This window comes from Typopeltis vanoorti, chromosome 21, assembly GCF_054136105.1.
Source record: "Typopeltis vanoorti isolate ZY-2024b chromosome 21, IOZ_Tvanoo_1.0, whole genome shotgun sequence".
In the NCBI taxonomy this organism is placed as follows: Eukaryota; Metazoa; Arthropoda; class Arachnida; order Uropygi; family Thelyphonidae; genus Typopeltis; species Typopeltis vanoorti.
Window position 1 is genome coordinate 38,761,345 of NC_143569.1, and position 25,845 is coordinate 38,787,189.

Here is a 25,845-nt window from a genome sequence, read left to right on the forward strand (position 1 = left end):
CAATATTATATTTTTGCATTTATTAAAGACTCTCCTAATTGTTCCCTGGCTTCATGTGATTCCTAAAATTAAACACAATATGCTAATGCTTCATGAAGAGGACACTTTTTGACCTATAAACATTGCATCGCATTCACATTAATAGCTAGGGTGTGCAGTCACAAATAAGGGCACCTTGAATCCCTTTGAACAGATGTGCAGTGGATCAAATTCTTAGTATTTCAGTTGTTTTAAACCACCCAAAAAGTGAGGCAGGGTGTGTGTGTGCTCAGACAACAGCACCCAGAAATCAGTGGTTGTGATGGGTTACTGTGTCAATCAATCCAACTGAAAAATTGTCATGAGTTGCTATTTTGTTTTCTGAGTTTCATGTGTTTTGTGTAGGTGAAGTGTGAACAGATGTGTTTAGGACACTGATATAGACAAGTTTTTAATATATAATTTTTTATAAATAATTTATAACATTTAACATTTTTGCCCATATTTACAATGGGAAACTGTTGATGATCTACTGAATGTCCAGTTTTCTGCCAAACCATTCACACATTGTATGATTATAATCGAAGGAGGTTGGAACTTGTGTATAAATGAGTAAGCAAAGCAAGTTATTTCAGCCTTTCTTTGGTTCCATCTGTAAAAATAATAATTTTTCAAGCGATTTCTTTTCCTGATTTTTGTGTGTACTACACGGTTCTATCTAAAAATTGTATCAAAATTAAAATTATCTGTGTCTGAACTTTTTTTCAATGATAATCTAATCCTGCCACAAAGCATAAACCCTTTGTGCTTCTCACATAAAAGGAATGTAATATCTATTGTTCATTTGACCTTTATGTTTTCTATATTTAAAATTATATTTTAAATATTTTAAAACTTTCATACATCAATAAAAATGCAACCATTATGGTCAAATTAATGTGAATTTTGTAGTTTGGGTTGCTAAGTCACATGACAGTACACCCAACTTAAATGGGCATGCAATGCCACTGGTATCTACTATATCCATTTTTCTGTTATTCACAAAAATCACTATATCCTAACAGCTGAAAATCACATTTACTATATATATATATCAGTGGCATCGCGTGCCCATTTCGGTTGGGTGTGCTGTCGTGTGGGTTATGAGACCCACGCTACAAAATTTCATGTCAATTTGACCGTATGCATGGGCGTATGTCTGCATAAAATTTTCTGGGGGGGAGGGGGGACAAAGCTTGGAGACAAATAATTACATCAATAAATTTTTATAATTATTGATTTAATTAAATAATTATATCAATAAACATCTTTCAGCTTTTTTTTTGATGTAATTATTTGTCAATGTAAACTATAAATACATTTTCATTTTGCATCAATTTTAATGATCTTTAATTCTTGGAAAAAAAAAAAGGGTATTCATAAGTAATAGTTTTTAGCACAATTTCATATATAAAAATTGACCAGCATATTTTATTAAAAATCAACTAATTAATCCTAAATTAAATTATTTCAGTTTAAAAGCAAAAAAATCATAAAACTAACAAGTAAAATTATATTAAATTAGATACACTTACCTTTTAAAAATGTATTTTTATGTTTAAATTTATTTCACTATAAATTTACAATTCACACTTCACTCAGTGATTCACTAGCACAGAGGGAAAACTAACTGGTCACTGTTCACAAATCAGAAAACGATAAACCAAAAACAGGAACACGTGTTTTATTGCAGCAATAAAGCATGTGTTCTATGGCTATCCCGCCGTGGGCTGAAACAAGCCAACCCATAATCAAATTTATAATTGAAATTTTACAATTATAATTTGTGGAATTTTTTAATCGATCCTGGGGGAAGTCCCCCAGGATTGATATTCGCAATCTAATTGCAATCGCCCATGTGATTGCATTTTTATTGATGTATGAAAGTTTTGAGAGGGCATAGTGCATCAGCGTCCATTTTAATTAGTCCAATGCAATTAATTGCAGGATAACTTCTGTGTAGAGTGGGGGAACAATCTGTTTTAGGATTTATTAGAAAATAACAATGAAGGAGAATGCTTTATTTGATTGGTATATTTGAAATACTAAAAGATGAAGATATGTGAACCATCATTCATAAGACATGTAAGAATAGGAAAGAATAAGTGTGAGTAGAAACACTTTCATTAACGGTAAACGAATTATTAATAATTATCATTTGTGATATCTGTGTCCTATAAGTTGCCAGGTAGAGTGAATAGCACGATCCTATAAAGTCTAAACATGAATAAGTGTATTCATGATGGCATAATTTAAAAAAAAACTTAAGAGAGTATTGCAGGAATAAATATGGTTTGGAGCAGCAGCAAATCATCTCATAAAATTTGTTGCACATGTTATTTGCATTTCACTGGTTTGTGTATATTTCGTTCCATTTTCCAAGAATTTTATTTTGTTTACTGAGACTCAGTATACATAACATCTGATCATTATTGGAATTATCCACACTTTCGGGAATCCTAAATTCATTAGTTTTTTTTTTAGTTTCAGCGGTTCTTCTGTCTTATCAATCTTACACATGCTGGTATTTATTTTGAAAGACTAGAATAAAAATGTCTCTATATACCGTTAAAAAACTTTGCAACCCCAACAGATGCTATATTACATGAGCAAAAGAAAAAGCAATTAGCATTTTTCTCCTAACACCCACTTTCAAATTTTCAGTTCCAGAAAACGTGTAACAGCTGTTTGTAATACAGTCATCGCATACAAAAAGCACTCAACTCATGACAAGTGACAACATTCAACTGGATTGGTTGACACAATAACCAATCACAAACACTAGGTGAGCTCAAAATGTTAGTTCACCTAGCCCCGCCTTCCAGTGGTTTAAAAATATTAGAAAGCTAAGAATTTGATCCGCTGCATCCTCTTTACATCTTTTCGAAGGGCTCAAAGGTGTATGCATTTTGAAAGCACACCAGGCTATTAACGTGAATGTGACGCAATGTTTACATGGTGAAAAGTGCCCTCTTCATGAAGCACTAATGCTTTATTACCTTCCTGAAGAGGACAATGAAGCATTAGTATATTGTGCTCAATTTTAAGTCTGCAAACAATTGGGGGAGTCTTTAACGGGAATAAATGCAAAAATATAATATCGGTGCTACTGATATTTCGTGGATGTGCACTGCACACCAAATACACCCGGAATATTCGTCCCTGATATATATATATATATATATATATATATATATATATATATATATGCAGTTTCTCCTCTCCACTTGGGAAAGGGGAGGAAGAATAACAACCTCTGTTTCAGACTAGGATCTTGATATGAAAGTTAAAATGACATGCAACTTAAGTTTATTTTCATGAAAGCTATTATTCACACATGGTAACATTAGTCTTCATAATTTTTTCCTAATGAGTGGTAATAGCTAGTCAAATGCTTCATTACTGCTTCTGTACACAAGAACAATCAAAATGAAGTAGAAAATATCAGAAACAATGTATTGGAAAGACTGATCATGCTTATTTATTTATTTATTATATTTTTTTGGAGGAGGTCATTTACCATTTTTGCCATTTAACAAGAAATTACAGAAAAAAAATAAGAAAAAGAAAAACAATGCAGAGTGAATAAAAGGAAACATTTCATTCACATTTGCAACTTTATAATTTTGTATAGTATAGTTAGCTGAAAATTGAAATGTGCAATGCTAGTGAATATATACAATATCTCACACCTTCAAAAAATCAATTAGTCTAAGAGCAAACAAGAACGCACATATTAAGTACAGTACTTATTAATAGAAGTCTGAATGGTCTTTCCCATATATTTTTGACTTATGGTTATATATTTTCATTTTATAAATTAAGAAATTTAAATTTCAAGCTACTTCTCCTATAATAATTAGGACTTCATTTATGGGTGATAATTTTCTTAAGAACAGAGTGGCTAGAAATTACGAGCTAGTGGAATTCTAACACAGTTAGGATCAGCCTTTAAACCATCCAAATCAGAAGTATGTGGAATTATGACAAAGTGATGATCATTAGGCCTGAGTAACAAAAAGCATAATTTATCAAGAAAGTATTTATAATGAAGCATCAGCAAAAAAACACCACTTTTTAGTAGAAGACAAGCATTTCGTCACAAGTTCCTCCCATTTTACTTATTACTGTGCATTCAAAAATGCTTATACAAACAGACTTCATTTTCACCTTTTCATGGTGTGTGTGTGTATATATATATATGAGGAAATGTTCGACATTGAAATGAATGTTCATAGCCTATCTTTGATGACTCATCCAGAATGTTAGGCACAAAGATGGTTTATCCGTTGTTTCAACTGAGAGTTTAAAAAAAAAAAAATTGAGATAAAATTCAGTTAAAGACAGTAATAAGGTAAAAAGAAGGATAGTTTGGCCTCCTGACAAGATGTAGCATTATAGCCTGTTTTCCTAAGTGCTGCTTTCCCAACAGCTTATGCTCCAGATGTTTATATACAAAGTGTTTCCAACACAACTCAATTATCCAATATATCAGAAAATATACATGTACAAATAACAGGCAAATACATAAATATACTTTGCATAGAATGCTCATATATGTTTTAACCATAATTGCTAATTCAATACTGAAGTTTTGAGAAACACATTTGAGCTGGCCTATATTTAATTTAAATGAAAGATGTCTTGCTTTTGATATCCTCTATCCAAGACTGTGATCTTCAAAAAATCCCTGTGGAGTCTCCTCCTATATAAAGATACAGATACATAATTCAATAAAATCTTTATAAATCGAGACATTAGATTTAAAGAAAATATATTGATGATCTAGCAGGTGACAAGTGTAGTATACAAGAAGATATGAAAATTGTTAGTGCAAGTGAATAAGGATAGTGAGAAAGTAAAAACTGTAAGTCTGATGCCACAGTATCACAGAAAAGAGATGAGATGAAGAGATATAATTGCAAATGAGTTAGTGCATAGGTTATGCAAGAGGAATAGTGTAGAGTTCATAGAGGTGTGGAATGCATTTGACAAAAGGAAGGACACATATAGTGAGGATTTCTTTACTTTATATATATATATATATATATATATATATATATATATATATATATATATATATATGTAGTAATATATGTAATAATATATATATATATATATATATATATTACTACACACACAGGAGGCAGCAGAGCCTACAGCAAATAAATGCTGTGTATGAGCAAAGAGAAAGAATTGTGAGAGTTCAGACGTGCAGAGTCAGGGAGACTAGATCGTTTAAGAGGTGGGAGGGTGTACACAACCTAGATGAAAGTTGAAAGTGATCACATGATGGCGAAGCATCTCCTCAGCTTTTTAACATTAGTGAGATAATCAACACGAGGTTGTGGGATGAAGGAGATTTTATAGTTTATGTATATTTATTCTAGAAGTATCTGGAATAAGGAAGAGGAGTTTTTGCTATTTGTTACTTCAACCTGAATAAAAGTTATAGGCATCAGCGAAACTTGGTTGACTGAGGATGATCTAATCACAGGGAAAGAAAACAAGAGTTATAATATTTTTCAAAGAGAGAGAGAGAGAACTAAGAGAATAGAATGAGAGGAGAGGTTTTGCTAATCATAACAGATGAACTGAAGTCAAAAACAGGTATGAGGCAGGATTTAGATGGCATGCACTGGAAAGTTATCACAATGAGTGCAAGTCGAGTAATTATTATAGGGAAATTAAACTATGGGGACATAAACTGGAAGGAGGAATGGTTGCAGGGATGAAAGGAAATGGAATTTATACAGCTGCTAAGAGATATATTTATTCCAGAAGTATCTGGAATAAATTATATATAAATAAGGAAGAGGAGTTTTTGCTATTGGTTACTTCAGCCTGAACAAAAAAGTGGTTAGCGTATCTGCTCTCCAGCCAAAAGGCTGCGGGTTTGAATACCGCCATGGGCATGGAGGTTTGTGATTGTCTGTGGAAAAACTAGTGGTGGTGGTTGGCGGTAGATGGCGTTGGTGTAGTTGCGGTTAGTGGATTGAGTGGTGGAGAGAGAGTTGTAGAGCAGGTGCCCTCCCTCGATGAGTCTATGGACTCCTTGGATGTGTCAAATAATAATAATAACTACCACAGACATGTTATGAAGGGCACATGAGGTTTGAGAGTGTTGAATTTAGTTATGCATTAGAGAACTTGGCAGTAACTAATGTATGCAGGCTGCCGACTCGGGGAAAGTGATCATGTGATCTTAACCTTTGAGATTGCCAGACATGCAGAATTGTCTGTTAAGAAGAAGCATATATGGAATTACAAATAAGGTGATTATGACAAAGGGCAGAGTCAGCTTACAGAAGTACTATAGTACTATGGCATAAGAATTTGGAGGGGGAGAGATGTTAGCAGTGCATGGGAGTTGGTCAAGGGATTTTAAAGAAAGCAGTATCAGACTAATTACCCAGAGTCAGGAGGTTGAATCAAGAGAGCAGTCAGATGGAAATAGCATTATTAAGCACTAGATGCAGAAAAACAAGAAGTGTGGACGGAATATAGAGAAAAAGGTGATTAGCAAGTGAATAAGCAGTGCATCAAGGAGAATGACTCTGTGGTAAGGAAAGGCCAAAGCCAATTATGAGAGGCAGATAGCTGATGAGACCAAAAGAAATCCCAGAGATCTTTCACTATGTGGCAAACAAAAGGAAGAATAACTACAGAAGGATGATTTTAACAAGTGCTGATGGTAAGAAGTGACTGAAACAGTTGAGTTACTCAGTGCTAGAAGTGACACTGACTAATGAGAGATAGAAGTAGATAAATTGGATGTGCTTATAATATTGCTGAACCTTAATATTTGATTAAGGTTCAGCACACCTCCTCTGATCAAGCTGTTTAATTGGAGCCTCAGTTCTGGGAAAGTGCCAAGGGAATAGAAAGAGTGCAAAATAGTTACACTGCATAAAGGATAAGACTCTAGCCAATGCAGTAGTAGTAGTAGATTATAGTTGAAGTTTAACTTTGCAACTAAACTATAAATTGCAAAGTTTTACTATCTCTGTTAAGGAATATTTTAATGATAGGTGATACATTTTTCTGCTACTTAAATATGGAAAATGTATGATTTCTGTATCACTTCAACCTTGGTATCTTTCTGGGTCTGGCTCCCACTGATGAGACCTCAATAAGGGTTGAAACTAGTCTGAAACTTGACCTTTCCTATAATGCAGAGCAGTATACACATCTGAGAAATGTCACATTATGGGATACTGAGGCAACTGATGTGAAGTCAACAGCCTCTATATACAAGTAGCCTAGCTGTGAAGATAATTAAAGTGTCAAGTTTGTTTACTTACACTTGGGTAAATGATTAAACAAGAATATAATTTCTTTACAAGTATAATTTACTTTGTAAATTATACTTGAATGCCTTCACAAAGGCATTCAAACATTGGGATTTTGTTGCATAAATGGGAGAAAAATGGACTAACTGGAAATGGACTAAAAATGGAAAAATGGACTAAATTGCTAACTGGACTAACTCTTCTTATGAATTACAATAGTTCCTCTCTAAATTAAATGCACTTCATCCAAGGATCCAATTCACACTAGAAGAAATAAATAAGCAGTTAGCCTTTTTAGATCTTTTAATTCTTTGTCAACCAGATGGTAACCTACATTTCTCAGTTTTTTGGAAGAAGACCCATACAGGCCATTATATCCATGCTGAATCTCATCACCTATCCTAGTCAAAAGGCTGGAACTATTAAAACACTGGTTCATCAGGTTCACTCCTTATGCTCTTCAGATGAACTATTACAGAAAGAATATGAAGCTGGTGACTTGGATAAGAGTGCAGCTGACAGAAATATCAAAGAATAGTGTACGGGGGAAGTTGAGTGTCGAAAAAGGCAAGTGAAGCACCTCAGGACTTAGTAGCTGGTTTAAATTGTACATTAGTGTTACAGCAAAAGATGATTTAAACAGAATGACAATTATGGACAAATATAAATGACTACAAGTTTAATGGTGAAATAACTCACTTTGGGATGGTGAGATTACAAGCTATATACTACCAGAGCTGAATAGCAGGAAATTGATGAGGCCTGGATTAGGAAGTTATTGTGGATGACATTGAAGTTTATAAGACATACTGCAAATGTGGCCAATCAGATTCAACATTAGATTACATTATTATTATTTAGGCCTCCAAGGAGTTAAAAGACTCATCTTGGGAGGTCCTTCCTAGGAAACACGTCTATCAAGACTCAACGTGGGAGGTTCCTCCTAGGAAACACAAAGTTTATCATACCACTCCTTAAACTAATTGACCGTTCTCACTCTCACCACTCCATCAGGCAATGCATTGCACGGTTCAACCACCCTCCATGCAAAGATGGATGTTGAAGAATACCCCAAGAAGTAGGGATAAGGAGTGTATTTAAATAAATTATAATACTGGAATAAACTCATGTAAAATATTATTTTATTAGTATAATTTTCACCTAAGTAACAACAGCATCTTTAGTACATGTAAAAAGCTAATTGAACAATAACTTACAATTCCAAATGGCACCACCTAAGTAGCTAATGTAAGATAACTAAAAAAGGTCATTAAATTTCCTAACTTATTAAAAAGACACTTTGGATTTCAAAAATAAAATTTTGGATCTTCATTTGGATGCTTCAGATATGATTAGTTTAGATGTTCTTTTATTATTTACTAATGTTCCTTTATCTAACAGCATTGAATTACTATAACAAGAATTTCCTTCTGACATTGTTCAATTACTTGATTTTGTAATACATTCTGGTTATTTTTCTTTTAAAACAAGTTATATCAACAAATTGAAAGAACAACAATGGGCAATCCTATTTCTCCTGCCATTGCCAATTTCTTTATGGAGCACCTTGAACAACATATTTTCAACAACATTTCACCTAGACCTACTCACTAGTTCGGATATGTAGATGACATTTTTGCTATCTGGACTAACTCTTCTTATGAATTACAATAGTTCCTCTCTAAATTAAATGCACTTCATCCAAGGATCCAATTCACACTAGAAGAAGTAAATAAGCAGTTAGCCCTTTTAGATCTTTTAATTCTTTGTCAACTAGATGGTAACCTACACTTCTCAGTTTTTTGGAAGAAGACACATATAGGCCATTATATCCATGCTGAATCTCATAACTTATCTTAGTCAAAAGGTTGGAACTATTAAAACACTGGTTCATCAGGTTCACTCCTTATGTTCTTCAGATGAACTATTACAGAAAGAATTACAACATATTATTTCCACTTTTTTTGTCCTTTTTGAGTTACTGCATTTCTTGTTTCGTTCTTCCAAAAAAATTTTCCCTATCATCACCTTTCTATTTTCTAGGTATTTACCACACTGTCCACACAACTTGGATTACATGATTAACATGACAACTTGATGAGTGTACCAATAAAATTGCTACCCCTTGATCATTGTTGCATATCACCTTAGTTGCTGCTCTGCATTTTCTTAATTAACTGGCATATGCAATGTAAAGCATTATTACTCTGCGAGCGATTTTAAAAAATCGCTCAGAGTGATCCAAATCACTCATGCTCATCACTTTAGGATATTCAGTGGTAATTCCATCAGATAATGCTTTTAACAAATCTCTACATAACAGAAGACAAAAATCCATCAATGCAGTGAACATGGCTCTAGTCAGCAACCAACACAAACTGACTCTACTGTCGAGCACCCTCTGAAAGGTCACTCATAAATGTACAGGGAGTTCCCAAAAGCTCACTCTAAATCTCATTGAGTAATTTGAAAAGATTCCTCATGACCTGGATCACTTCATAAATGCTAAGTAGTGGTTCTACTTCTCTGGCTTTAGCCAGTAACTAGCAAAAACCACTACTTCTATGACAAGCACTTGCTGGAAGACCTTGTTCAAGGTCCCCCCCCCCCCTTGCCAATAGGAGCTAATAGGCCATTATCCACTAGAATACCATAATCAAGGTAACGTCAGTGGGAGCTAGACCCATAAAGATACTGAGAGCAAAATCAATGTTACAGGCCACATATTCATATGCAAGCAAGAAAATGGATTATTAAAATACTAACAAGAAATAGTTGTGGCAAGTTTTCCTACTGTAAGAAAGCAAATATTTGATAAGAAATTATATTCTTGTCTTTATTATGAGCTCACAAAAGTTTGCATGTATGATACTAGGGCAATGTGATATGAAGTAATCTATCTGCCTTCATATAAAAGCAGCCAAGTCATAAAGTTACTTCATGTGCAAACTTCTGTGCGCTTATGCTTGGATAAAGGATAACGAAATGAATATAATTTCTTATTGACATTTATTTTCAACTTAATAAGACTTGTTATTATATATATTCTTCCTTTAAAAAGCAAGTGAGCAAATCTGTGCACAATAATTCACATGCAGCCTGATCAAGCCTGATCAAGCCTTATACAATGTAACCAGAATGTCTTTACTTCTACATGATATTTCAAATTTCTTCTTATGATTGCCATAATCCTTTTAATATTATTATTATTATTATTATCCTCAGACCCCATGGAGTCAAAGACTCATCTAGGATCACCAACTCATATTAAACAAATATGTCAAAGCAGATGTCAACTCCCTGACATATTGCTTCAAAATACGTGGTAATATATTATCAAGTGCCAAAATCTTATTAACATCAAGTTTGCTCAATTCTCCATATACCTCTTGCTCACTTACAGCCAGTCTCTCCTCCTCATCACCATCCACTGCTCTTAAAACTCTCCATGATGTCACAATCACAAGAATGAAAGACCTTCACAAACTGCTCATTAAATATCTCAACTATACCCTCCGCAGTAGTTGTTCTTATACCATTTTCTCCAATCAATGCCATCATTCCATAATATATATATATATATATTTTGGCTTCATTGGCTAACTTCTGCTCATACTGAATTTTTGCTAACTGAGTCACCCTCCTTGCCCATTCTTTGTAATCCTCATGGAATTGATTATTACCACTCATCTTATGTTGCCTCCATAATGCCTTTTTCTTTTATTGCATGCTTAATCTCTTCATTCATCCATTTCACACCTATCTTATTTAATTTTCTGACCCTTAGAAGACATTTAGACATTGCTTCTACTAGAGAGTTCTTGAATATCACTCAAGCAGTACTGATCCCCTTTCCACCCAACTCCTCATTCCATACCACACCTGCAAGCTGTCTCCTGAGCTTCTCATAATCACCAGTCTTGTAGTTCCACTTATACCCTTTCCTCACAGTCCTCACTTTGACACCTTTATTTATAATAATGATGAGATGATCAAATCTAAGACACTCAATCTTCATGTGCCCTCTGTGACATACTTCCTGAGGTAGTTTGCCCTCAAAAACTCAAGAGACTGATTTTCTTTACTTCCAGTTGCTATCTCATCATCCCAGTCTATACTGCCATAATTAAAACCACCCATAATGATCACCCTTTTCTTATTTGCTTGCCTAATTTGATTATACATTTCATGGTTACTACCATCCACATTACCAGGTCTATAGCAACATCTGACTAAGTATTTCATTCTATTTACCTCTATCTCAAATCATACTGTCTTAAAACCACTGTGACTATTTTCCTCTTGCATCTCTACCTTGTATGGACATAACTCTTTTTCTCTCATCAATATGAATGAAATGGGATATCTTCATAATTTTTGTAATATGTCTCCTAAACTGCCAGTACTCTGTCTACCACCATATCATATCCCTTATCTCCTTCAAAATTTGCTCACTAAATGCATGCTCTAAACCTGCATCCTATCCATACAGCTACTAATGGGAAGAGATGTGCAATATACAGTCTTTCCCCTGTCAAGTCAACCCTGCCTTCCTGTGGTGTGGTCTGTTTCCACAAAAGGGGCTCTAGCACTTGCAGCAAGCATCCTTGAAACAAAAGAATATCTTTCTAGTTGGAGGAAAAGCCAACTAGAACACTAGGGAGCATTCATTGTGAAGAATTTAAGACAAAAACACACACATGTTGGAGTAAGTATGAAAATAACACTCGAAGTTTCGGCCTATGTAAGCATACTCTGTAATAACAATGCACAAGACACAAGCTATGAAATACACAAAAGTAAGATAAATCTAAATCTTTTGTTAATCGCTTATCCTAGCCTGACCTCTGGTGAAAAAAAATAAAATACAATTTTTATACATATAAGTAAATAATATACAGCTAATAAAAAAAACTAAATAAATAAAAATAAAGTTTTATAGCAGAGCTATATTAAACACATCTCTACAGTCCTCTCATATCAAGGTTTTCTTGTATTGGGGTTCTTCCATCATGTTCTGGATGCTATATAGGTTGCAGATGGATCCTCCAGATTCTCGAAATTACTACTCCGTCATCCTGTTTAGATTTGATGATGTTTCAGCATCTCAAGCTTCCTTGAACTTTCTTTCAAACCAGGTTTTAGTGCAGTATAGGGACTTGGTACCTTTCCAGTTGATTCTGTAATATGTTTGAAGTGCATGGTCTGACAGGCCTATTTTACCATAGTGGAGGAATTTAATAAGGCGTTTATGTTTGCCTTTTCTTATTGGGATGGTGTGCCCTGTTTCCCCTATGTTGGGTAGGTTGCAGGTGAACTAAATTTTGTAAATCCCCAGGTGGGCAAGGTAGGGTAGGGGATCTTTGGATGAACTGAGTATACTTTTTAATTTTGCAGGAGGTTCAATGGTTGTCTTAATGTTTTATATATGTAGTGTTCTACTATTTTTTTTCTGATATTCTGTTAATGTATGTATGGCTACAGCATTCTTTTTTGCGTTTAGTGGTATTATTGTGAAGGATTTTGTGGGCTTTTTTTTTTTTTTTTTTTTTTTTTTTTTTTTTTTTTGTAGTCATTTTTTTTTATTTTTATAAATGTTTGGCTAATAAAGGTGGCAGATGACCTTCACTGACTGGTGAAACTCCACCAAAGTAGCGAATGCTATGTTTGGTTTCCAGAGCAAGGGTTCTGACTCCATCTCCCTCCTCTCTTTTCCATTCAGTGTCAGTGATACTCTTCGAAGGCATGCTTAACACACTTAGAGACCCAGATCCTCCTCCATTTTGAGGGTACGGTAGTTAAAACAGTTGTAATGCAAATAGTATATGGCAGCCGGCTGCATTACCACTGTTTTAATTGCTGTAATAACAATAACCTCAGGAAGCCTCCTGACTCAATTATGAGTTAAGAGGCTTCCTGATCAACTGCTTTATAATTCCACTGCCACATATTCTGCCAGATCATGCCTGTGAGGGAGTCCAAGTAGTGGTATGTGGGAGGTACTGTTGAGGCCACAGAATGGCAAGAAGTCTGGTCATTCTCTGTATGGGTATCATGTTTACGAGTCTATCTCCCCCCCCCCCCCCCCACCCATTGCATGTCCTCACTTTTTCCTTTCATCTAATCAACAATGAAAAATGAAACAGACAAACAATGATGACAGTACTGCAAACAAAATAAATCTCTCAACAACCAGTTCATTCAAACAAATTAAACCAAAAATATTCAAAATCACCAAGATCCCTACAAATTTAAAAAAAAAAAAAAAAAAAAAAAAAAATCCATAGTATAAATTCCAACAGAAACAATTTTATTTATTTATTATCTGACACCTCCAGGGAGTCCAAAGACTCGTCGAGGGAGGGCACCCACTCCACAACTCTCCGCCTCCATCCCCTCAACCTCATCCACCAACCACATCATCTACACCACCACTAGTATTTTCACAGACAATTACAAACATCCATGCCCACGACGGGATTCGAACCTGCAGTCTTTTTGGTTGGAGAGTGGATACGCTAACCACTCGGCCAACCAGGCCGGCAACGCCTCTTGTACCGTTTCCTTAGAATCGGTTTTCCACAACCAACCAACGTAGACTGACTTCTTTTAACTCGTTGCTATGAGATCCAGGTTCATCATCACTTACAGACATACAAACCAAAAACCTAAATTGTAGCTACATTTCACAGTTCACCCTCAATGCCCAAATTATACTCTTCATGATTCATTTTGCCATAAAGGTGGCACCTGTGCCTTTGTACATTCTGTATATATATAATCCAGTGAAATATAAAGTAAATTTGAAAGGAGAAGGAAGTGAAATAAAATATCTATAATTACCTGCGATCTGCAAGCAATGTTTCAAACTGTGAACTGACATCATTTACAACAACAGTCTATATTCACAAAACTTTTCCAACAGATAAAAGCTCTGTGCAAATTTACTGAAAAAACTATATTTATAAATAAAACTTTTATTTCCTCAAAACTGAGATAATAATGTTATATATATATATATATATATATAAAATAATAATTTAGGAATAATTTCCAGTTCTTCTAATTGGAATAACTCACTATTATGAGTGTTTTTTTAGTTATATTATTATATAAGCATATAAAAACATGTATCTGCAATGTAACAGATTTCGAATTCCTTTTTTTTTGTATATGTGTAAATGTGTAAAATTACATCTGACAAGCTTAATGCTGCTGGTGGAGATTATTATGATTCAAAGCGATGTTCCTTCTAAACTGTGGACATGCACACACCTAGTAACTGCATGCATCAAATTTTTGCTTTCAGAATTTACAATTTATAGTTAATAATTTTTGAATGCACTGTAATAATGAATTATATGATTAATCATACTTATCACTTATTTTATTTAGTAATTTCTCCAACGTCTCCACTCCAATATATTCTAACCCATTCTAACTTAATACACTCTAATTAGTTACTTTCAGTTTGTGCTGTGTGGGCAAACTGATGAGATCAGCAAGTTGCAGTGATGGATTTGTTTACAGCAGTGGTCGCCAAAGGGGTTGATATGACATTGTTAGGGGTCGATTCGGGCTCAGGGGAGTCAATTGGGAGTCGACAGAAAAATATAAGACATCATTGCATGGGTAATATTTAATTCGGTTAACTTGGATTACCTCCATGACAAAAGACATGGAGGTAATGACAACGCAATTAAGAGTGAATCGTGGGATCAGTACCTCCATCTTACAGGTCCATGAATAGCACCTGTAAGATGGAGTGAGGTCATGAAAATAGTTACTGAGGCCAATCAAGTAGGCCAAAATGACGTATTTACAAATAAACGGATGTTGGTGGTTCCTGCCGGCCGGCACAGTGGGAGCGAGATTGCAACACGTGTGTGGTTCTTATTTACCGATACTTACAAGTATTCGATCCCAGTCTCATGCACATCGACATACAAGTGAGCGTTAATGTTCTAAAATTCATCAACATACAAATTATAATTCAATTGTTATTCATTCACGAACTAAACTTCTCTATGTTGAAGAGTTGAGCAGTGCTGGTAGTAATACTGGTGATATTAATACCAGTAGTTTATTAATATCACTAGTAATCCAGTGATATTACTAGTGATAGTAATAGTAGTAGTAATAGTAATATAATAATGTATACTATATTATACATACAATAAACACTGTAACTATAAAATAAACAATCTAAAAACTCACATAAGCGTCTTTTTTTGTTGTCCTATTATAATTACGTAATAGTAAAATATAGGGGGGGTCGATAAAAAGTCAAGAAATGCTTGAAGGGGTCGACAGGCAAATGACTTTGGCGACCTCTGGTTTAGAGTGTCTACACAGTACCAGTCACTTCAACTTGTGCAAATGGTGATGGATTTTTGTAGATATGCAGATTTAAGTGAATTAATTTAGTGATTGCAATTTCACAGGTTATAGCTAGATGAAAAATGGCAACATTACTTTAATGGTTTCAATGTATTATACCCCAATATGTCACTGTTGAAATTATAGAAGAAAAGAACAACAAATTCATTTAAATTTGAGTGGATCGACAATTGTAATGAAAGACCTCATCATCACAGAACAACATGTGAGTTGCATTTAGTGATATATTTAGATATTATTATTATTATTAAGAGAGACCTCAGATGAGTCAGGGACTGATCATACTACATCCACCAGCTATCATACTTATTCTTGAATTCATTCAAACTGCTTGCACTCACAACATTCAATGGCAATCCATACCAAACATGCATCATCCTATGAGAGAAAATCTAGCCCTCATCCCCCTTCTTAGTAGCATTCATTCTCAGCTTCTAAGGATGCCCTCTGGTCCCCCCCCCCCCCATAAATTAAAATTTCCCATCAACTGAAATTTTGTATGACCCTCTCAGAAGTTTGTAAGTCTCAATCATATTACCCCTTCTGTCTCCTGTTTGCTAGTGTATGCAGTCTACAAATTCTCAATCTGTCTTCATAATCAGTATTCCACAATCATTTTTAACACTCTCCTTTGCACACTCTCTCTACCATATCAGAATCACAACGGAAACCAGGAGGCCAAACCTGCACACAATAGTCTAAGTGAGGTCTCATCGAGGCCTTAGAAAGAGGCAAAATAACATCCTTATCTTTACATATGAACGTCTGTTTCAGCATTGCAAGTATCTTTTCAGTTGTATTTCCAATCTTTGCTATGTGGTCCCTGAACTTCAGCTTGCTATCTACTAACACTAAACGATCCCTAGCCTTTCTAGCATAATCCCACCAATATAATACGACATTGGATATCTAATCCCGTCAAAGTGCATAACTTTGCATTTACTGACATCCATTTTCCCATGCCCACAATTCCAACCTATTTAAATCATTCTGCAAAGACTGTATATCAGCAGCATCCCTGATTACCTATCTTTGCATCATCAGCAAATAACTGTATGTAACTTGTCCAATCCTTCCAATATTATTAATGCACAGATTGATTAACAGTGGACCAAGCACTGATCCTTGTGGTACACCACTGGTTACCTTAAATGTTGCAGACTCACATCCCCCGACCACTTTATTGTTTCTGTCAGTCAGTCATCCTCTTATCCACGCTAATATTCTATAACCCAAACCCATATTCTCCAATTTATGCAATAGTCTACCATGCCATATTCTGTCAAAAGCTTTAGCAAAATCCAAAAGTATCATAGTGTATCTGTTATCCTTGTCTAGTTCAATGGTAACGTTATAGAATATAAGCAAGTTGCTAAAACATGACCTTCCCACGTTACTCATTGTAAAGTAGAGATTCACTGTCAACCCATGGAATTACCATATGTTCTTTCCATTTCTGGAGAATCCTCCTGATCTGAGACTCATATTAAACAGCCTGGTCAAAGGAACAGCCAGTTCAGCTGAATCACTATTTTAGCACACGTGCTGATAACCCATCAGTCCCTATTGCTGAATTCTTATTCAGTTTGTGCAACAGCTCTCATACTTTGTCCTCATACACTTGAGTTTCTTCAACCTGGCGTATGCAACATTGAGCTCAATGTTGCATACGCCAGGTTGATAGCTTTTAACAAAATTGGCACTCATTAGTTGAATAACCTCTTCTGCATCTGTAATACTCACACCATCTGCATTTAGAAAAGCTGTTCTTTCATGCAGAGCCAGTTTCTTTTCATCCTCAGACTGTGAGAAAGAAAGTGAGCTACAATAATTATTTCAAGATATTTGTGTGTGTGTGCATCAATGAAAAATGTCAACTGTTGAAGGAGTCAAGAGAATAAATATCAGCCAAATTCCTTTAATATCTATATCAACATTAATGGCAGAAACAACTAGAAGGTAAACAGGCCTCCACCCCAATAACAACAATAAAAAAAAAAGAGGCAATTCTAGAAACATTTTCACAAAGAAATACAAAAATTGCTATGACAAATCACTAGTAGTCATAGGTCTTCAAGAGCTAACCTGACCATTTAAAGTCAGTGAATCACCACTCTCAACAAAAACATCCAAACACCGGTTACATCTCTTTGTAGTAGTGTTTGTTGTGGTAGTGGAATTTTTATATTGGTGTGGTTGTTTTGTTTTCTGTGGTGTTGTCTGTTGGTTTTAATTTGCTTAGACTTTTGGTTGATTTGAAGTTAGTTGCGTAGTGTTATTTATTTATATTATTACTATTTTTGGAGTTTTCTACCATTATGCCAGTGTTTGTTTCCTAATAACAGTTCATTAGCAGAAATATTAATGGCAGAAACTCAACTTTCTGCTCAACTTTTTTTTTTTTGTTTTTGTTTTCTTTTCTTTGAGTGTGCATTGCATTTTCAACAATTCTTACAATTTCATTGGAAATAAAACTGTAGGAATGCAAGATATGATGAAACAGTTATTCAACATGATAAAGGAAGTGAGGAATATGCAGAGTGACATTAGATGTTTAGTGGAAACAAATCAAAGTGAAAGAAAAAAGGATAAAAGAGGTGATGAGTGATTTGAAAGAGCAGTGTATGGGGATTCCATTGTAAAGGATTAGTTAATGTGAGAGTCTGTAATGTCTACTATCCAGGAGTGAGAATGAGCGTGATAAATCATGTTTTGGACATGAGGAGGAAATGAGCAAGGGAATTGGTAGTGGTTGTAGGAACAAATTATTTAAGGGACATAAGGAGAATGCAAGGACAAATATAATATCAGGAAGTTATTAAGGAGAGAGCGAAAAACAAATGTAGTGGGAAAGATTGTCAGCATGTTGCTGAGGTATGGCGATGAGATGGAGAGCCAGAATCAGGAACAGTATGCTAGCAGAGCTGTGCAGCATGTATTTGAGGGAAGAACGGAATTATACAGACATGATGGATTTCATCAGAATGGCTTTGGAGTGAGTGAACTGGAAAAATTGTTTGCTAGATGGAAGTGCACTGTGCAATGCAAGTAGAGAGAGAGATCAGAAGTAAGAGATGAAGTGAAAGATCAGAAGAGTGGTATTGAAGAGAGAGATCAGAGCCAAAAGTGCTTGGCAATTGAAACAGTAGTGGTGTGAGAGATGAAGACAGAATGGGAATGCAAGAGGAACAGGGAAATGGGGGGGGGGTCTAGGTGGACAGGGAGAGTGCATGTTGGAAGTAGTAATGAATGTATGTATGGGGATGATCAGCACAGAAACAGAATAGATTGGGATATGGGGAAGTTGAGACTGAGCACATATATGTGATAAGTGATGATAAAGCTGATTGGGCAGGTGTGGTGGGGAAATCACAACCAGTCCTACCTAAGCCACTGGTTACAGACCTAAAAGTGAAGTGTTATTTACAAATGCAGGAGTATCAGAAATAAGGGAGAAGAAATGGTTTCACTGATTGAGTTTATTCAATTCAAAATCATTGGAATAAATGAAACATGGTTGAATGAAGATGATATCCTAATAGGAATAGAAATGGAAGGATACAGTGTTTTTCATGAGGATAGAAAGAACAAGAGGGGGGGGGGGTACTGCTGATGATAGCAGAGGTATTATGTCCACATAAGACAGACATGAATGAGGGAAATAGTGACAATGGTTATAAGGCAGTGTGGTGTGAGGTGGAGGTTGCTTGGTTTAAACAAAGAAAGGGCGATTTTAATTATGGCAGTATAGATTGGAATGAATAGATAACATTTGGGAATAAGGAAAATGAATGAGTTTTTCTGGGACAACTACCTGAGGCAGCATGTAAAGGAAGGCACACAAGGATCGATCATTTCTTCAGAGGATGTAATTGTGAGTGAGGTTTCACACTTTCCTCTAGTGATGGGAGTGATCACCTAAGGTTGTGGCTAGCCAAGGCTGGTGATTATGAAAAGTTTAGAATATAGCTTGGAGCTATCTCTTAAGCCTTTCATAGGAAGTATATGAGGAAATAAAAAAAAACAATGTCAATAAGACAAGAGGATTTGATGATATATCACCATGTGTCTTAAGGGAATGTTTCACTGAAATGGCAGCAGCATTGGCATGCTTGTTTAATAAGAGTTTTACAACAGTACAGGTTCCAAGAGAGCAGAAAGAAGGTAAAATTGTTCCACTGCATAAAGGTGGTGATAAAGCTGTGGCTACAAATTATAGGCCAATCTGTATATCTGGAGTTGTGGTGAAGATACTAAAGAGATTGATGAGAACTAGGATACAAAGGGTTGGACTGATAACAGCAGTATTCTCTGTGGTTGTCAGCATGGGTTTGTTAAAGGGAGATCATGTTTTACTAATTTACTTATGTACTATAACAAGATGACAAATGTCTTGGACAAGAGAGATGCATATACAGTGGTACACTTAGATTATGCAAAAGCTTTTGATAAGACTACCACACGACAAGCTGTTAAATAAATTGAAATGGGGTTGGACTGGATAACAGACTTCTGAGTTGGATCAGTGACTGGCTGTTAGATAGGTATCAGAAAGTTGTATATGGGGTGCAGCATCCCAAAAGAGGAAGGTCAATAGTGGTGTGCTGTAGGGGTCAGTTTTGGACTATTGTTGTTCAACTTGTATATTAATGATATTGGGATGGTTTAGCAGGTGATATGCAGCTGTTTGCAAATGATGCAAAATTGGCAAGAGCAATACAGAGTCAAGCAAATGTTATGGCCTTACAGGAGAACTTTATAGATTGCATGAATGGGCAGATATGTGGAACTGACAGTATAATGTTGCGAAGTGTAAGGTTTTGAAATTTGGTAAGCGATGATGGGATATAAAGTATACACTTTTTGGGGAAACTTTAAAGAAAGTAGAGAAGACGAGAGATCTGGGATTGGTGGTGAACATGGACATGAAATTCAGGGGCCACACTGCACAAGTTGTGAAGACGTCACATCAGATAATGGGAATGATGCAGAAGATCCTGACAGAAATAAAGAGGTTATGATACCATTGTATAAGGCCTTGATCAGACCTCACATGGATTATTGTACATAGATTTGGTCATCAGGTTTTCACGGTGACGAGGGTACGTTGGTAAGGGTCCAGAGAAGATTCACAAAGGTGGTCAGTGGTCTTTGGAATGTGGAGTATAAGGGGACATTGAGAGAATGTAAACTGCAAAGCCTTGTGAATAGGAGAGGGGATATGATTGAGCATATAAGTTAGTTGGGGGTTGTTATTATCAGGCTGACATGGAAGAGATTTTTCATAGAATGGGAGAGAGAGGGGGGAGCTAGAACAAGAGGCCAACCCTGGAAACTGTATAAAGAGGATGTGAGGACAGGTTCTTTGTTCTCCATGGAGAATGGTTGGTGAGAGTAATACACTACGTGTGTATGTTGTGAATGTAGTATCAGTTTAAGACACAGTTGGATGAGCTTTGTGTGTAACAGTGTGTACCTCACATGATGAGTCTCTGACCCCATGAAGGACAGATATTAATAATAATAATAAAGAAGCTCAAAAAACTAATCTTTATCCATTATCGGAATCTCAGGTATCCTAATATCATTATGTCACATTCTGTGCAGTCTTCTATCTGATTGTTACTGCCAAAGATATTGATGGCATGGGTAGTGGTTTTTCTCCTGGTAATCAATGTTGTTTTCATAATCATCATCATTTTTTTTTGGTTATTCCTTATGATCTTATTCCCCTTGGTGTTGACAACACTTCTGGTATTTCTTCTGGTGATTTTTCTGCTTCTGTTGACATTGATAAACACACATGAAAATCTTGAAATGTTTATTGTCACTGCTTTCTTTCGTTCATGAGTAATTATTGTATTACAGGTAATATTTTTTGTCATGGGTTTGATGTGTGGATTTTTTAATGTTGTCACATTGCTTTTATTTTTGATTTATGTGTGTGTCATTACACAAATGTGTAATATGTGGAATTCTTTTTTAACTTTATTCGTTCTTTTTTTAAAATTTGATATTTTTATTTATCTGCATAATGGTTTCTAGTGCTCCGAGCATCTTCATAAATAGAGCAAATATAAAATGAAGCCTCCCTGTACATGTAATCATGGAATGGGAATTAGGAAAATTATCAAATTTCTTGTTCTTATTCTCAAGGTGGAATAAGAACAAGAAATTAAACATTCAAAAGTAACTTCATGTAATTGCGTGCAAACAGTTCCTATTTACATAACAGGATACAGAGTATGCACTTGGTAGGGATATATTAGAGGAGAGGCTGGAGGAAATAAGAGATCTAGGTATGATGGTGGATAGGGATCTAAAATTTAGAGGAGAAATTTCAAGGAAACACAACAAATTCTGACAATGATGTAGAGGACACCGACTTGCAGAAGTAAGGATTTTCTAGTTCACTGTATAAGGGCCTGACTAGGTCACATACGAACTACTATGCACAAATTTGGTCACCTTTTCAAAAGGATTAAGAGGTATCAAAAAGGATCCTGAGGTAATTGACTAAGGTAGTTTGTGGAATGTTGAGTATGAAGAAAAGTTGAGAAAATGCGATTTACAGAGTAAATTGCATTTTCTCAACTTTTTTCAACAATAAGAGGGGGAGAGAGTGATATGAAGTTGGCAATGGATTTTTATCTGATGAATTTGAAGAGATTTTTCATAGAATGGTGGGAAGTGGGGAGAAAAAGTTATCACTGGAAGCTGTATAAGGAGGGCATGAGCAAAGGGGTATGAAGCAGGTTTTCTGGATGGTGAGTGGTGAATGATTGGAATGCATTGCCTGAGTGTGGTGTTTACAGAGAATTTGAATATATTAAAGGCATGGCATGATCAGTTGAATGGTCATACCATGTGTATGACCATTTAACTGATGGTTGTGTGACACACAACCATCAAAGGACAAAATATATTGCTGGTTGTTGCTACAAACCATGGGATCCAGAGAAAGATGTGGTTGTCATGCATTGGTAGATCAGCACAACAAATGCAGGTTGAACAATTATTATGGGGGCTTCAATTATGGTGATAAATATTTGAAGGAGGAAAGAATATAGGACAAAATGCAAGTGGAATTTATATAGTTACTAAGGGATAATTACCTGAAACAGCATGCTGGAGATAACAAGGGATTTGAGAATGCCACGTCTGGTAACAGCATCAGATGATGCATTCATAACCAAGGTAGACAATACTCTGCTCCAATCAGGGAAAGTGACCATGCAGTTTTGTTCTGGAAGGTTGCTAAACATGTGGAATTCTCTGCCAAGAAAGGGTTTATGTGGAACTACAAAGCCTGTGGTTAAAACAAACTTAGGAGGCAACATGGAGTAGTACCTTTGCATTATGGGATAATAAGGCAAGTGATGTGAAGTCATTAGCTTCTATATACGAGTTGCCCTAGTCCTGATTATATTTCAGGTACAAACTTTGTTTGCTTACACTTGGATAAAGGATTAAACCAAGTATATAATTTCTTGGTATCTTTAATTTATAAGAAAAGAATGTTAGTAGTGCATGAGAAGTGGTCAGGGGTTGTTTTGAGAGAAACAATATCACCAGTACATCCAGAGAAAACATTGTGGAGAGAATATAAAGAAAACAGTTATCAGCATGATCATGAGCTCAGGTAAAAAAGGTGAGTAGTGTAGTAAGGAAAGCTAATCAGATCATGAGAGAAAATAGCTAAGCAGGCCAGAGTAAATCCAAACTTTTTTCACTATGTATTAATTAAAAGGAAGAATAACTTCGATCAATGCTGATGATAGGAAAATGACAAAAGCAGAAGAAACAGTTGAACTACTAAATTATCACTTTGCATGAGCATTGTTAGATCTGAAATGGGCGACCTCACACTAAATGAGGTCACCTTTCCAGAGTCTAACAGAAGATATCCATTAAATGAGCATACTTATCATTTGGCACAATTTAACTATGTCTTAAAGAAATAACAACTGGTAAATTAGAATAAGAACTGTTTGTATTGTAGTTAGTGTGTTTATACTTTAATGTAACTGCAAGTCAACAAAAAGTGCTCACATGAGAGTAATAATCAGTGAATTTCTACACGTGAAAGAATGCCAATAATTTGGTAAGAAGGGGCAAAGGTCGCCGAATACTACAATAGCAGCGTAAGCGTCCGTGGGTGCTACCTCTAAGAAAACATCAAGACGCATGCATTCCCGGAATTGGAAAGCCCTGTATGAGGATCGGTGAAGTCACCCAGTCGGGGACGAATCGGAAGGGCGAAAGGAGAGATCAAACTCGGAAAGGTGGCGCTCTTGGGAAGCGTATAAAACCTGCAACACAGAATTGAACCCCCCCCTTTTGTTTGTTCCTGTATTCTCACCGTGTGCTTTGAGTGGTCATTGTGATTCAGTTCTTATCTTTAAGAGCTGATCTCCGGGAAATCCCAGTATGACACCGCCACAGAGCATGACAAATTTTGAACGCAGGCCATCAGTAAGGAATAGCATCGATGTAATTCCTTAGTAAAGAAACCGAGCACCCGATCCAGGGAGAGCACGTGATTCCCATATGGCAACAGAACCAAGGCAGCCAGAACTTCGCATAAAGGAAGGAAGGAGAAAATCCCGAAAGAACCTAAGATAGTGTAGATAAGTACTTTTACATATTCTAGTCCTTTAGAGAATTTGACTAACAGAAACGTAAGAAAGTGTATTTCGAATTTATGATAAGGATAAGCACGAAGAATTAATATATGTGTGAATGACTCTATACCATTAGACTGAATTCTGAGAACTATTAACTTATTGGCGATTCTGTCGTGACCTACTTGAGGGAGATTAATAATGTGCCTAAGTAACCTCAAGGTCAATGCAGAAAGGGGGAAGCAAGATTCAAACGAATGTTCTGCTAGCCGACTTAATCTGATTAGAACATGAAGATGGAGAATGAAGGGGATCGGCGAGAGTTCCAGAACCAGGAATCACATGATAACTTAAGGGGTTCACATAAGTGCATGCAAGGAATGCACGGGGTTGAAAAAAACTGAACCCAGGGTTTTGGAACTGAGGCAAATATAAGACAGGAAAAGAGACGGTAAAAAAAAAAAAAGAGAGAGGGAGAAGACATAATAAGAATTTTAGAGTGAAACCCTGATGTGCCGAGGAGAAAGCCAAAGGAGGGCAGCAGGAGGTCAAAGGGAGAAATGCCGCAGGCCGTCATAGCCCAGAAGCAAGGATGACCAGGGGAAGAACAGCCAAGGAGCAGCCAAACTTGTCTGTGAGCCATTCCGCTCTACTGAGTCCGTGAAGGCCCTGGAAAATCGCGAACCTTTGCCAGTGTGTTTAGTATGCCGATGAAAAGTCACCCAAGTCCCGCGAGCTGACCTGCCGATAATCCAAGGACCTAGAAGAAAAGAATAACAGGGAAAAAAAAAGGATCATAGGAAGTCACAGCCAGTGGAAATCGAAGGATGCGCCCTGATAGAAGACAGCCCATGTGAGTTTGAATATTTTGTTAAGACTGTGTGACAATTTTAAGGATAGGTTATGAACTGACAATTGAATTAAGTGGGACATTAATAGCCGAGTATACTTAAAGACTCGTTCTGTCGGGAAATTGTTGATGCATCTATGAATGAGTTTAGCTAATTCCTAGGGAAAGATTTATGTTATGGCTTAATCTAATGATTGTATATATTCATGTATGGCTTTTCTTAGCTAATTTAAAAAATTGTTGTATTGATCGTTATATGTTCTAAAAGCTGCTTTTCCACGTATTGAAAAATTCTGTTAAAGATATATCCTTGAGTTAAACAGATAACATTATGTGTACTTTATTGAAGCAAAGATACATGCATGTTTTGCCTTAGTATTTTGAGAATTTTACAGAGGACCATCCCCTGTCTTTTAGTGTAAAATATATGCCTGTTTATTGATTAATTAAAATTTTTATTGCATTTTATGTGGAGTTTTGCCTGATCTTATTCTTATTGCAATGCATTGATCGCAAAAAAATCAAACCTAAACGGGAACATTTGGTATAGAGAGTGCATGAGTGAAGAGCCAAGACTGCAAAGCAAAATTGATTACTTTGGGATGATCAAGTGTTATTTTATATAGTTGTGAGATATTTTGCAATCTACTGGAAGTATCAT

The 25,845-nt window shown here is 35.8% G+C and overlaps 1 protein-coding gene across 1 annotated transcript in view; it reads right to left on the reverse strand.

Moving 5' to 3' along the window:
- Positions 1 to 3,474: 3,474 nt before the first annotated feature.
- Positions 3,475 to 25,845, reverse strand: part of LOC150094754 (AP-1 complex subunit sigma-2-like) — a 130,118-nt gene continuing 107,747 nt past the window's right edge. Inside the window, exon 5 of the mRNA XM_090410980.1 lies at positions 3,475 to 4,723. Coding sequence (XP_090267106.1) covers positions 4,679 to 4,723 — 45 coding nt within the window. The 3' untranslated portion in view covers positions 3,475 to 4,678. The remainder of the gene's footprint in view (positions 4,724 to 25,845) is intronic.